Raw genomic sequence first — 13,782 nt, forward strand, 5'->3', positions numbered from 1 at the left:
TAAATAAAAATCATTTTTCCATTATATGACATTGTAGTTGAAAGGTTTTTAAATGATTAATGGAAGCAGATATCCCGTGTATCCAATTATTTTGCAAGCATTGTTTTCAATTATAATACTTAAAATTGTTTTTGGTGTTATATTCTATGAGAGAATATTCTATAGTTACTCCTATATTGTTGTGTACAACTTAGTTTGAAAATCGTTTGAGAAAATAAATTAATTAATAATCAGTTCAATATTTTCAACCTTCAACTTTGTACAAGCACTTAACAGATAAAAGAAGGTGTTTTCTAACAACAAATATGATCATGCTTGAATATTTCTTTCTAACAATTATAGGATAATAGTTTTGAGCCTGTAAAGTCAAACCTAGTTACAATTAGTGTAATTTGGCACTGAAGTCAAAGGAGCTTTGAGTTTTAGGCTTGACAATGTTTTGATGATTTGGATTATGATATAAATAGAAATGAATCATTGATGTATATTGTTAACAGTGGTTACTGTTTAAAGAGATGTATGGAATATATATAAGTATAAATAGATGACTTCATAATTTAACAGTTATTTTCATAATCTATATCATTCAGTTGTGTAAACATGAAAAAAACTAAAATACACATATTTCTATTTATTTGAAATTGTCGCCAAGAGAAGACGTAGAGTCCAAAGATTACAGAACACTTTAAGTGACTTAATAGAAATCAGTAAACTGAAAATTTGAAATTTTCTATTACCATCGAATGTTTTCCAAAAAATATATTTTATGCCAAAAATATTAAGTAACAGCCCAAACATGTTTTTTAAAATAAGAATCTGATAATTGTATTTATGATTATGAAAGGATTATTTGTTTTGAAATCCTTCATGGAATCATTTTATCTTTAGATGTATTCATTCTCAGAGCTTCCAATAATATATATATACACTCACACATTCATATATAAAATTATATGAAGAAACTGTGTATTTTTACATGGTACTAAAAAGTAAACTGAAACCATCTATATTTCTATTAAAAGCCACCAAGATTCTTGTGATCTTAGACTTTTTAGATCTCAAAATTACTTGTATAATTGATTTTAGTATATCATACTTGATTCTGGGATGTTTAAGTTTAATTGTTCTTTTCGGGGTTCTTAAAAGTAACTTGCATATAGAAGCTTTGAGTCATTTTTTTAGAACATTATCAATTTTGCTTACACATTTGATTGAGGTTCATATTTAATATATTGGTTTCAAATTAAAATGTCATGAAAATTTTAAATTTTAAGTAAACCGAAATTATTGAATGTGTTTTGGAATTTATATGTTTAATAATTGTCAAGCAATTGTACTAACGCATCTACTTTTACTAAGAAGACATTTATTAAGAAAGCATGTTGATAATAGCAAAATTCACATCGTATAGGCATTCTCGAATAATTGAATATTATCAAAACTAAACAGGAATTTTTTTCCTTTCAGATAATTTGGCGAAATTATTTTAATGTCTTTACAATTTTAGTTTCCACATACCTTTACTTTTACATTTTTGTTTTTATTGCAATGTTTTTATGCACCATCACACTGGCTTGTTCCTAACGAATTTAGATACATTTGCATACAAACAAAAGTATTAAGATTAAGAAAACATTTCACAAATACTTCTAACATACCAAACATAGTTTTTTAAATTAGTGTAAATTTGCTATTTTTTATTCTTATTCTTAATCTACATATCAATTAAAAAATTATAATATGAATTTTTGTTGGTTTCAATAAATATAATTTTACACGCATATATATACGCATATATATATATATATATATATATATTGTTTGATTGAAGAATTACTTACAACCAACATTTATATATTTCGCTTGAAAAACAACTTGAAAAGGAGTAGCTCACAAAGGACATTTAGTTTAGGCCCATAAAAGTGAAGAAATCACGCCCTTAACCGCGGACACATCGAGGAGCCATCACTAGGGACAGAAAAAACAGTTCTAACCCCGCCCACTGAAGCATCTTCATTCTCGACGATGGCGACAAGGAAATCAACTCCATCGAATCACCGCCTTTCAACGTCGGACTAAATTTCCACACCCCCCACGCTTCGAGTGAAACGCATTGTCAAGTTTTCTTTTTATAATTAATGACAAGCGGGAAAGCATGTGGAGTGATGGGCCGCGCCATTGCACTGTAGTCCTGCCAGGTTCAACCGCCCTTCCCCAGCCCCTAGATTCGCAAAGCAGGCTTCGAATCTCCACCGGGTAATGCGATTCAAAGTGATGGATAGACCGGCAATGGCGGAATCGATGGCCTCACTCACATCCATTTTCAAGTCGCTGCGCTCGTCAAGGAAATTTTCAAAGGAGACGAACTTCGGTGAGAGTTTTCATCCTTTGCGATTTTTTATTTTATTTCCCTGAAAATCAGTCTTGGCCTTTGTTTGTGGAGTTTCACAGGAAAGTGCTGCAGTCATTAATTCGAGTATTCTAGAACCGTCGCCCCTGGCAGCCCTCACCTGCACTCATTCCAGAGCTGTCGCCCCTGGCTGCCCAGATCAGGTTGAAAAAGTTGCCAATAGTCGGCATCCTTCACTATGTGGTGTTGTAACTTTTTTTTCTGAGTCAGCTCGTACGCTGATGCTGCCCCCCAGAATTCGAGATCTGTTGGAAGCACGTGTTTAATTCGCAAGATGGGCGGGGTGTAGAATCCCGGCACAGGAATTGTCAGGTCGAGTTGTTGCTGTGTGGGGGCAGCGGTGACCGGAACCTGCCTGGCGAGTGGGGCATGACCTATTTCCTGACACACGCAGTGATCGTCTTCATTGGAATTACATGCATCGGAAGCGCGGATCGTTGACAATGGAGGCCCTTCGTGGAGGCCCTTCGGTGTCTGCTTAGGAATCTGTGTGCTCTTTTATAGACCTTCGTTGGACTCCTCTCAACCACATATATTCAAAAAACGGATGCCGGCGAGGGATAAGTGCTTACTATCAAGGATTGAATTGCGTCGAGCGACGTTGTGGAGATTGGAGCTTGTTTGGTTTTGAGTCTTGTGAAAGCGATCTGGCAAGAAGTTGACATGGATTGGTGAGGTATGGATGGTGTCAAGCAGTGGAAGGCAGGTCACACCCAGCGTCTTCGAGGATATCTGTAACGGCGGACAGAGGTGGAAGGTCGGATTTGGAACAAGGGGACAAGAAGCAGTAGCTTGACGACAGTTTAGCATATCGTGGTGAAACGAAAGTGAGTGTCGGGGTTTCGAGGTAGCGAAGAAAGTCTTTAGGATGGCACAACTTGCGCTTATGCAGATAAACAAGAAGAGGCGTATGGTGCTAGCGTTGCCTCCCCCTCCAACTCCTTCTGCCAAGACCTTGGTGAAAGCACTGCTCAGCCTAACGAAGGCTGTGGCATCTTGTGGAAAGCCAAAATTCTCCCAGCATAAGAACGCCACCAACTTCATCCGCAGAATTGAGCTTTTGACGACCCTTTTCGAGGAACTTAGGGAGTCTACCCGTCCTATCCCTCCATCTGTTGTGATTGTTTTCCGTGATTTGCACAGTTTGATGCAGAAGGGGTACATGCTGCTCGAAGAGTGCAGAGAAAGCAGTACTTTTTGGTTGCTCATGGAACAAGAGACATATGGGCAGTACTTTCATGAGCTCTCGCAAAGTTTGGGAAAAGCACTTAGTGCCTTACCTTTCGATCTTCTGGATCTGTCGGAGGAAGACTTAGAGCAAATCGCCATGGTGCGTAAGCAAGTGCTTCGGTCTCGCCTCTCTCTGAATCCAGTTGAACTTCAACTGCGTGAAGACCTCATTAGCACGCTGAAACTGATGGAGCTTAAAGTAGCCCCGAATCCGTCTGATCTCATGCAATTCTTCAGCACGATTCAGCTGTTAAACGCCCGGGACTGTGAAACGGAGATCCACAGATTGGAGGAGTTAAAGATGGAAGAAGGAAGGAAGGAAGACTTGAAGACACAGCAAGGGCTTGCTAACTTAGTTGGCTTCGTGCGCTATGGGAAATATGTGCTTTACTCATCCGAATTCGAAGGATTAGATGAAGAAGTTTCTCAAGTTCTCTCAAGAAATTCTGAGGGATCAATTGAGGATTCTACAGATGTTTCGATGGTGACTCCTCCAGCTGAGTTTCTATGTCCTATCACCCTTGACCTCATGCGCGATCCTGTGATCGTTGCAACAGGCCAGACTTATGACAAGACATCCATCACTAGGTGGATTGGGGCAGGAAACTCAACATGTCCCAAGACGGGTCAGAAGCTTGCTCATCAAAATATGATCTGCAATTTTGCCCTCAAAAGTTTGATTTCACTGTGGTGTGAGGAGAACAACGTCCCGTTTGAGATGGACGGAGTCCACAGATCTATTAAGAAAGGTGCTGGTATCCAACATATTGCGCAGGGTGAAGGTGCAGCCCTTGAGGCCATGCAGCTCACTGCCAAGTTCTTGATTCAGAAACTGCACACCGGAAACCAGCACGTGCAAAAGCTAGTTGCCCGCGAGCTTCGACTGCTTTCTAAATCTGGACCTGAGAACAGGATTTGCATCGCAGAAGCTGGAGGCATTTCCATTCTTCTTCCTCTTTTATCATCTTCTGACGCCAAAATTCAAGAGCACGCCGTCACAACTCTCTTGAACATTTCCATCCAGGAGGATATCAAAAAGCAAATCCTTGCGGCCGGTGCGTTGGACGTGATTGTTGATGTGCTGATATCGGGTCACACCATGGAAGCCCGGGAAAATGCCGCTGCAGCATTGTTTTCTCTGTCGGGTAATGACGAGGTGAAGGTTCTGATCGGAGGTAAGTTGGGTGCAATTCCGGCTCTGGTAACCCTCCTTCGTGAAGGGAGCGGACAAAGAGGAAAGAGGGACGCCGCTACCGCGTTGTTCAACTTGGCCGTCTACCACGGCAACAAGGCAAAGATCGTTGAAGCTGGTGCGGTGCCCGCGCTAGTCGTTCTGCTGTCAGATGAATCACCCCTTATGGTAGACGCGTGCGCGGCAGTCCTAGCGCTGCTCGCGACTTTCCCAGAAGGCGTTAATGCCATCCGCGACGCGTCTGCCATCTCTGTGATAGCTCCTCGTCTGCGACATGGGTCACCGAAAGGGCGAGAATATGCCACATCTGTGCTCCTAGCCATGTGCAAAACTCGTGACCGAGTCATCCTCGACGACGTCAGTCAGCATGTGAATACCATCGTCCCAGATCTCTACAACTTGCTCACCACTGGCACGCTGCGGGCTAAGCGCAAAGCTGGCGCTCTTCTCAAGCTCCTTCGATCCTTGGAGGCTTCTGTCTAGGGCAGTCACCCTACTTTTAGAACACGACAGGTTTCTTGTTGGGCCACACAGTGACCAGGGAGTATTCAGAATGTCGTGTTCCTGAGATCCAAGATGTACCAGGGTTCGAACCAAAGCGTTTCTGTAGATAGTTGCTGTTGAATGTCGAATAATCCTACAATCTCTATCATTGTCTTGCACGTCATTCATCACAAACCCTGGAAATCGATCTGGACAATCATGGCGGACTTAACACAGACTCCGAATCAGTCGGCAGAAACGATATCCGGAGTTTCACCTTACCACTTTCGAAAGCAAATTTTGGTAGCCTAGGCACCCATTGTTACAACTGCAGAGTCACGGACATGAATGTCCAGTGTTTGTATTATACATTCTTCACCCACTAATGTTTCAAGGACCTACTTGACAACACACCATTGCATGCTCGGTATCAATGACGCGCTGTCCCTTCATTGATATGTATTCCTAATTCGAAAGTACATCACATGCGTTGGCGCCCATGAGTTGACGCATATGAATGATGTGAAACTTATCGTCGCATTGTTTTACGGATTGCTACTTCTACAATCATCACTTGCGTATCGATGTACGAACTTGAAGTTGAGATTGAGTGGAGTCCCAGAGAATTTGGATTGGGTCATGCTGAATTGTAACGAGGATCCATTGACATCTGATAGATGAGCTTGACAATGGCGTCCGCCTTAACTAGGTTGAACTATCATGAAGGCAAAATCCGGTGGAAGATCCTCTTGCCATTGCACGTTAAGCTGTACACTTGCAAATCCAAATGGCGAACTCAAGTCTGTCAGGAGAAATCGGTTACTCCGGATTGCATGTCGTATAAAGCTTACGATCAATTCTGGTTCAGCGCCGACGATTTTGGATTCAAATGCAGGGAAATCTCATGGGGAAGCTAAAAAGGCAAGCTCGATGCCAATTGTAGACTTGATTGAGGATTGAGCACACCGGATGCTAAAGTGACGAATCTTTTGTTACAGTATTCAATTCGATGGTTTTTAAATAACTGTAAGGAATCTGTTAAACAACATTTATGTATCTTTGAATCTGAAGTACGGAATCTGAACATACTGAGAAGTGTAGATACGATTACAGGAACAGAAAGCGACGCATTAAAATTTTTGGTCATTGTTACTTGATTTAATAGAGTTGTACTGATCTTCAATTTCTAAGTCGAGACGAATTTCTATTGTCAGCATTTTATATCCTGAGAGAATTGTGGAATCCCTTGCTGTCATGGCAAGAAGTTTTTTCATCGAGAAGAGGGCGCGACCCTTCGTCCCACTGTCAGGCCGGATCGCAGCAGCATAACTGTTATTTTGAAGCGGCACTGGCTCTACTCTTGATCGGAACTAGTGGAGCAGCAAAGTCAACATGGACGAAGCAGGGTAGACTTCTGTATTTGAACTTTTAGTCCCCTTCGTCTACTTCGTCAAGTAGGAATTTTTCTAACTCGGCTATGTGTATGATAATGGAAGTTGACGGGGGACGTTGATGCTTTTGAACTGCATGATTCCTTGCTTCCTCGTGCAAGCTTAATTTTTTTCTGGAGGCACGAGAAATGATCCTCTGGATATCGTGTATTAGAACGCCGTGCCTCTATTCAAAGTTTCTGTACTGAAAGATGGTGCTCCCTCTGATTTTAACGGATGGGGAGAGGATCGTTGAAATGAATGGTTATGCCACATGTGACTTTGGAAAGATAGATGAATTTGGAAGTCCCGTTCAGACGTATGTCATGCAGGACGTCGTTTTGATAGGGCCGAGCTCCTCCGTTCGTGTTTTTGCTTTTGTGAATCCGGTCTTCCATAAATTTGTCCACGGATTCCTCCGTCACCAAATGAGTGCGTGCATAACGGTATTGCCCTCCCTTAATAATATAGAAATCCCGTAAAGGTAGAATTTCTACACAAGTCCTACGACTCAATAGAACCAGGCTCTCCACCTATTAGGACATACTCGGCATCAGTGTTTAAGAATGGCATCCAGCTCGAAGAGTTCTCCCGTGATTTGAAGAGCAACTCGACCTGCTCAAAAGACAGTCCCTTCGTCTCCGGTAAATAACAAAGAACAAAGAGAAGCGCTGCCACAGCCAGTCCTGCAAACAGGAGAAATGTCTTCGAGGTCCCCAATGCATCAGTCAAGGACAAGAAAGTCTGTGCAATTACGAAGTTGGAAATCCAATTGGCTGTAGCAGCTATTCCTCCACATACGCCCCTGTCCTGCAACGAATAGATTTCAGAGTTGACTGTCCACGGTACAGGTCCCATCCCCGGAGCAAACGCTAGCAAGTACAGCACTAAACCTAATAATGCAAGCCATCCGTAATCACTGGGGCATCCTCGTGTGAACCACGATCGCGCAAGATTTTGGCATACGTGCCCCGCATTATCCGTATACGTAAAGCAATTTCCTGGTAGCATCTGCAAAACAACATATAACGCTTCGATTATCAAGCCTAAACAGTGGATCAGCACGAGCAGCACTAACACGTTGATACATGCTACACCATATCTGCAAACACCATATTTCACGAGAAAATTCACTTGAGGCAACAATGAATGGCACCTCGTCCTTTGCAGCTGCACAGAAGCCACAATTTGCTTGCAAGCAACCTGTGCATGTTGGTGGAAATTCGAACGTCGACGCATTGCCAGAATAAGGGAAAGCAGGACATGTGATATCAGCCTTGTCAGGATGCGCTGCCCAACTGATATTAGGTGAGCTAGAACTGGTAAGATGAAAAGCTACTGAAAGCAAACAAAGCGCTGAAATCACTCCCACCAAGCTAAGAATCGCCAGCCGTCTCCTTCCACATCGATCAATAAGGAAGATGCCTGCAACGGTGCCGATGGCGTTCATTGCTGCAACACCGGCAGAGAGTAATAGTGCAGTTTCGTGTGATGCATACCCTGCGAATTCTATAATGGAAGGGCTGTAGTACATTACTGTGTTTATACCTACCAGCTGCTGGAAAACCTGCAAGTGGTGAAGCCATCAATAGAAAGTTTATTCAATATATGATGACGCTCGTCTTCATGAATGCAACATGTTCCGGGACATGAACACAATGAACATGTGAAAACATTAATGCACTCGTTTATGAAGACCAGCAAGCTTAATACTCCAGATATGAAAAAACTACATCAGCATCCATATTGTATCCATGAATGACTCAGACTTGAGTTAAGAGAGTAACGCTAGTGATTGCTTACCTGCATACCTACACCTGCAGTAAGAGCCATACGTTTCCTCTTGGTGACAAGGATATCACGAAAATTTATTCCCTGAGCTTGAGGGTTGTCTTCATGATGCCACTCTGAAGCGGCGGCTGCCACTTCATCATATGCTGCAATGCCTTCGCCACTAGGATACAACCTCTTCAACACAGAAACTGCTTCATCGAATCTTTTCTGAAATGCGTCACAACAGGTTATTAGAAGGGACTAGAGGAGCTGTTGAAAGAAACAAGTTGTATTCTCCAAATCTTCTGAAGTAAGAATCATCAGCGAGTTATTATTCGAAAGAGCTTCACAAAAATCCTTGACTTGGCAAAGAGATTAGACCAGGTTCGTAACAGACATAAGTGGATTAGTTGAGCTACGAAAAAGAGCAATACCTGACGAACATACCATCGAGGGGATTCGGGCAGAAAACAGAAGAGAACTGCTTGCAACACCGCTGGGACTGCTGCAACGCCCAACATCCAGCGCCAGTTGCCTGGAACCTAGTTGACAGAAAGTTCCATGTGAAACAAATACATTCAACAAATGGTACATGATCAAATCCTTTGACACAGTAGCTCACCTATACCTACAAGAAGATTTGAACTCTGGGTCAAAAGTGTCGTACCTTCGTGAAGCCAAGATTGATAAGGTATGACAAAAATTGGCCGGAAGTTATCATGAGTACGTTAAGAGTGACAAGGCTTCCCCGTATTTTCGGCGGTGAGACCTCTGCTATGTACAAGGGTACTGTCATGGACGTAACTCCAACGCCCAAACCCACTAAGAATCGGCCACAGATCAAGATTCCAGGTCCAGGAGCTGCAGCCATGAGTAAAGCACCGATTGTGAAAATAATATCTGACCCCAGAATGCAGAATCTTCTTCCCAGACGATCATTGAGTAAACCTCCCACTGCAGCGCCCACAACCGCCCCAGCGATGGCCATGCTCACAATTGCCTCCTGCAAGACAGTAGAGGCAAACCGGAAATAAGAAACATACATCATTTGGAATGTGGCATGTATTGGGCTCAACTGTAAGAAGTGGTGACTGCCCAAGAGTACATTTAAATGGGAGTCAAGGATTATACCTGCAAAAAAGAGCTCTTATTTACTGAAGTGAAGTCATCGCGTATGAACAAGAGTGCTCCTGATATGACACCTGAAAATTCATCAGAAGAAAAAAAGTTGTTTCTCAGTAACAATCCAGTGATTCACATTAAATAGCAGCTCAAAAGTCGAAACCTGCATACACCGGTCTGCACAAAGGGCGAAATTGAAAGGTGCAATTGTGGAGCAAAAACTGAAAAGAAAGTCAACTAACAATATCACATTTTGAAAGCAGAAGCTGGAGCTGATCAGGAGCCGAGTAAGCAAGAAAGACAGTTTTAAGGAATTTAATATTCACGGCCAAGAAATTTGATCGTGCAAGCAGTGCTGGACAAGCTTTCAAATCAAAGAGACAAGCCAAATCACCTGTGTCATAGCCGAATAGGAAGCCACCAATACCAGCTGCAAGTGCTAAAAGAAATACGAAGTGCTTCGAAGCTGAAGGTGTACCGATCTGGTTGCCAGTGCCAGATATCAACGCTGACGCCATTTGGGACGAATTCGTGTTATCTCCAGCGAATTTTACTCTCCTTGTACTATTCTTCACCCATGGTTCATCTGGCATTCCGGTCTAACATGCAATGATCTATCCAAAACTTGGCTACTCTAACACCCAAACAAACTTGGTTGTTGTAAACAGGGAAAATTTGAATTACTGCAAATATTTCCCACCAGTTTTTCAACTATTGATTTCTTCCAAATTCTAAAACATTATAATTGCACGTTTGTAGAGAACGTCCCACCTGCAGAAAGTTTCACACTGCTCACAAATGATCTTACTAGAAAATAACCATTTAAGACGCACACAATTGCGTAATCTTATTCATCAGACTATTCAGCAATCGGCATGAAGGAATAAATGTGACAATAGCAACTGTGCTGAAACAAAACCTTAACATATTGCGATCGTTAAACCTTGAGTAGATATGGAACAGCTTCTCTTAACTAACTGACAGGATGAGTTTCACTAATCAAACGGCAAAACAAGAGAGTTGACGAACTACATTTCAAAGAAAAGCTGCTTTGATTAAGCAGATTTTAGCAAATATTGAAAAACAGAGCGCCATACAGTAGGGGTCAGAAACTATCCAAGCAGCAAACATGAGCTAATCCAAACCAAGGTGAAAGTAGCGAGAAATTCTTCCTACATAGCTAAAAACAAACCCCTCCACAATTTTCAACATCGGATCCTCAACCAAGACGAGAATTCCGAATCGATGACCGTTAGAGAATAGAGAGCAGACAACAGAAAACCCACCATTCCAGCAGCTCTGCTGCGTTCACGGAGGCATTCGCGAAATTTGTAGGACTACATTTGTCGAGAACTCCAACCGAAATCTAGGCAACAGATGAATGCGGGAATACCCAACAATCTAGACACAAACATGGGGACCAAATGAGGCGCGACTTCGAATCCGTTCCTCCTCCTCTCCGTCTCTCCCTTTCCCTAGTTGCTAAGAAACTGACTCTACAATCACCGGATATACACTCCAGGTCAGAAAAGGGACAATCCAAGGGGGGAATCCGAGATCCACCCTAAGTTTCCGCTCAAGATCCCGTTGTCGCAGAGGAACCTCTTCTCCTTCCGTGTACTCCACTCTCCGCATCCCACTCCAAAAGACTTAACCCAGTCTCCACAATGATAAATCGTCGATAATCCTAGGCGGATATAACGAAGCTGCAAGAATTTTCACATATTCGGAAGACGCAGTGTGGTTGGGATGAACTATATGAAGCTGGGCAACAAGAGACAACTCGGAGTAGAAAGTCGAACACAAAGTTCTCGTGTCAATGAGCGAGCGATGATCTCCATGACGCATAGTTACGGAATCAAATAGCAAGCATTTGACAGCAAAAAACCCATTTCCCAAGTAGAGGCGTGTGTTCACCCCATTTGTTGCAGCACGTTGGGCCGAGGAAACAGCTCTGCGATGAGCGTACATCTGTTGGCTATGGAGGTGTGGAGGTGAGAGAACTTGGTTTTGCCATGCTGCAAGTGCACTTCAGGAATATTTCAACACATTCATTCTTGTTGCAAGCAAGCAGGCACAGCCTATTACAAGATTGCCATTCTCCATGAAGAGTGTAAACAACAAAAAATGATTTGGAATACATATCATAAAGTTTTAACGTGCATAAGGTAATCCATCCTCTAGGGTAGTATAATACATTACGTATAATACATTACGTGTATCTATTTCAGAGAGCATAACAAGTTATAAGAGTGGAAGATTAGTACAATGAAAAATCATTGTCCAAATAAATTTGCTTGAGATGTATCATGTATCAATGGAAAAAATAGCTTTTGAATGGGCATTTTTATAAGTAGGTTTTTGGTTTTTGTTATTTTTTAATTTGATTTAATTTTTTTGTTAAAGATATTGAATATAAATAATTTAAAATTAAAATTTGAAAGCTTTTTAAATTATTTTTTAAAGTATGATTGATAAGTAAATCAATTAGAAGTGTTAATAATAAAAGAAGCACTTTAATGATGTCAATAAAGTCCAATAATTGTTCATATATTCTTTTTTATTTTTTTGTATGATTTTGATTTGATTTATTTGGTTGCCACATAAATCAACTTTTTTACTTTGTTTTACCTTATAGCAACAAAAAGATGTATTATTTTAGTATAGCCAAATGCAATAGGATGCAATTTTAAGAATTTTCCATACCACTTTCAAAGCTTATTTTATAATAAATAATAATTTTTTTGATGATTTAAATATCTGCATTTTAATGTTATTTCATAATCATTTAAATTAGATATTATTTTTTTTATTCATTTAATAGAAATACAATATTTTATAGCTATTATTTTGTTGAATAAATTCCTATCGGTACTTATAGAGATAAATAACTCAAAATACATAGATTTGAATGTACCAATCTTGTCAATCTTCTTAGTATGGGAAGTGGTATTAGTGATGTTTTGAAAGACATATTTTAATGAAAATAGATTTTAACATAAGATACTCTAGTCTCTATTAGTTTTAAGTATTGTAGAAAAATACTTGTTGTTTAGATTGATTATATATAAATAAGTTAATTGATAATGGTTTGTTAATAATAGATTATATTCTAATTGGTACTCCAATCATAATATAGTAAATTAGTGCTTCTAAAGCCAATTTAGATAGGATACCAATTACATAGTAGAAATATGTTAGTTGCTTTGTAACAATATAAAAACTATGTAGATAGAGATATTTTTTTCAAGTTAAATTATATATGAATTATCAATAGATCTTCTCTAACATAAGTCTTTATATAAGAGTTTTTTTAAAAGATTCTTATATAAAAATTAGATATAGATTTTGTCAAGGACATGAATCTTGAAGAAAGTAAATCCTCAATACACTCTTCTATCATTGAAAAGAACTAAAAAGTCACTCAAAGATGATATAATATTGAACTAGAAAGATTATTGCCAAAAATAAGAAGATTAGAAAGTCTTGAAACAAGACTTAGGACTAAAAAGGCGTTATTAAGAGTGAATAAGACTTCACTCTTGCCTCCATATATATTCTTAATTAGGAGCTACATGATGATGTCCTATATGACCTCCAAAACATGTTGACTTTGCAAGACACATATCTTAGCTTGCAAGACAAGTTTTTTATATGTGCACCATAGAATTAGCTTGTTTTGGAAGCTATCAACATGTGATTAACTTGTTGATCAAGTTTCTAACCTACTAATCAACTACAAATATATATAAAGTCAAAGTAATGTCTATGAAGCTTCTAGGAAGCTTTTCTATAAGGTTTTAAGAAATTAATCTACTTTTATTTTTTACCTACTTCTACTTATTCATATAGATATTTACTAAAGAATATATGTATATCCATGACATTACCCTCCTTCTAGGGTCAAGTTCTATAAAGAGTAATTTTCATATGTTGAGGAAATTTAAGATGCGATGAATTATATTTGCTACATACTTTGATCTTTATTCTTTTTAAAGATAATTAATAGGTCATCTCAGCCATCAATAGTGTCTTATACTAGGGCAAGAAGACCATCTTGTTATTTGGTTGTTATTAAGGCTTTCATAACTTCTTTCAAATGAAACATTTGAAACACTATTAGGAGTTGTTCCTACCTCTAA

General features: G+C 40.0%; 2 protein-coding genes across 5 annotated transcripts; one reads left to right on the forward strand and one right to left on the reverse strand.

Annotated features, from left to right (window-relative positions):
* The first annotated feature begins 2,532 nt into the window (after nt 1-2,532).
* Nucleotides 2,533-5,726, forward strand: LOC112287153 (U-box domain-containing protein 1). Its single transcript, XM_024529908.3, has one exon. It carries the CDS (start codon nt 3,279-3,281, stop codon nt 5,313-5,315), a length of 2,037 nt encoding a protein of 678 aa, XP_024385676.1. The 5' UTR covers nt 2,533-3,278; the 3' UTR covers nt 5,316-5,726.
* A 1,388-nt stretch (nt 5,727-7,114) lies between these two features.
* LOC112287154 (inositol transporter 1) lies at nt 7,115-11,679 on the reverse strand. 4 transcript variants are annotated; one of them, XM_090253171.1, is made up of 8 exons: nt 11,558-11,679; nt 10,035-10,411; nt 9,650-9,720; nt 9,186-9,521; nt 8,953-9,060; nt 8,549-8,746; nt 7,902-8,312; nt 7,115-7,756 (listed from the first exon to the last, which is right to left on the reverse strand). In XM_090253171.1, exons 2-8 carry the CDS (start codon nt 10,231-10,233, stop codon nt 7,250-7,252), a joined length of 1,830 nt encoding a protein of 609 aa, XP_090109297.1. In that variant the 5' UTR covers nt 10,234-10,411; nt 11,558-11,679; the 3' UTR covers nt 7,115-7,249. The 4 variants fall into 4 exon arrangements, with proteins under 4 accessions (XP_090109297.1, XP_024385680.1, XP_090109296.1 ...); XM_024529912.3 differs by lacking the exon at nt 11,558-11,679 and adding an exon at nt 10,927-11,477; XM_090253170.1 differs by lacking the exon at nt 11,558-11,679 and adding an exon at nt 11,204-11,353.
* Nucleotides 11,680-13,782: the final 2,103 nt, after the last annotated feature.

Source organism: Physcomitrium patens, chromosome 9 (genome assembly GCF_059467195.1).
Source record: "Physcomitrium patens ecotype Gransden chromosome 9, ASM5946719v1, whole genome shotgun sequence".
In the NCBI taxonomy this organism is placed as follows: domain Eukaryota; kingdom Viridiplantae; phylum Streptophyta; class Bryopsida; order Funariales; family Funariaceae; genus Physcomitrium; species Physcomitrium patens.

Coding starts and splice junctions, on each gene's coding strand:
- LOC112287154 (XM_090253171.1), bottom strand. CDS start 10,233: ATGCCAGATGAACCATGGGTGAAGAATAGTACAAGGAGAGTAAAATTC. Junction 9,721..10,034: donor CCTATTCGGCTATGACACAG/GTGATTTGGCTT, acceptor ATGAATTTTCAG/GTGTCATATCAGGAGCACTC. Junction 8,747..8,952: donor CTCGATGGTATGTTCGTCAG/GTATTGCTCTTT, acceptor GACGCATTTCAG/AAAAGATTCGATGAAGCAGT.
- LOC112287153 (XM_024529908.3), top strand. CDS start 3,279: ATGGCACAACTTGCGCTTATGCAGATAAACAAGAAGAGGCGTATGGTG.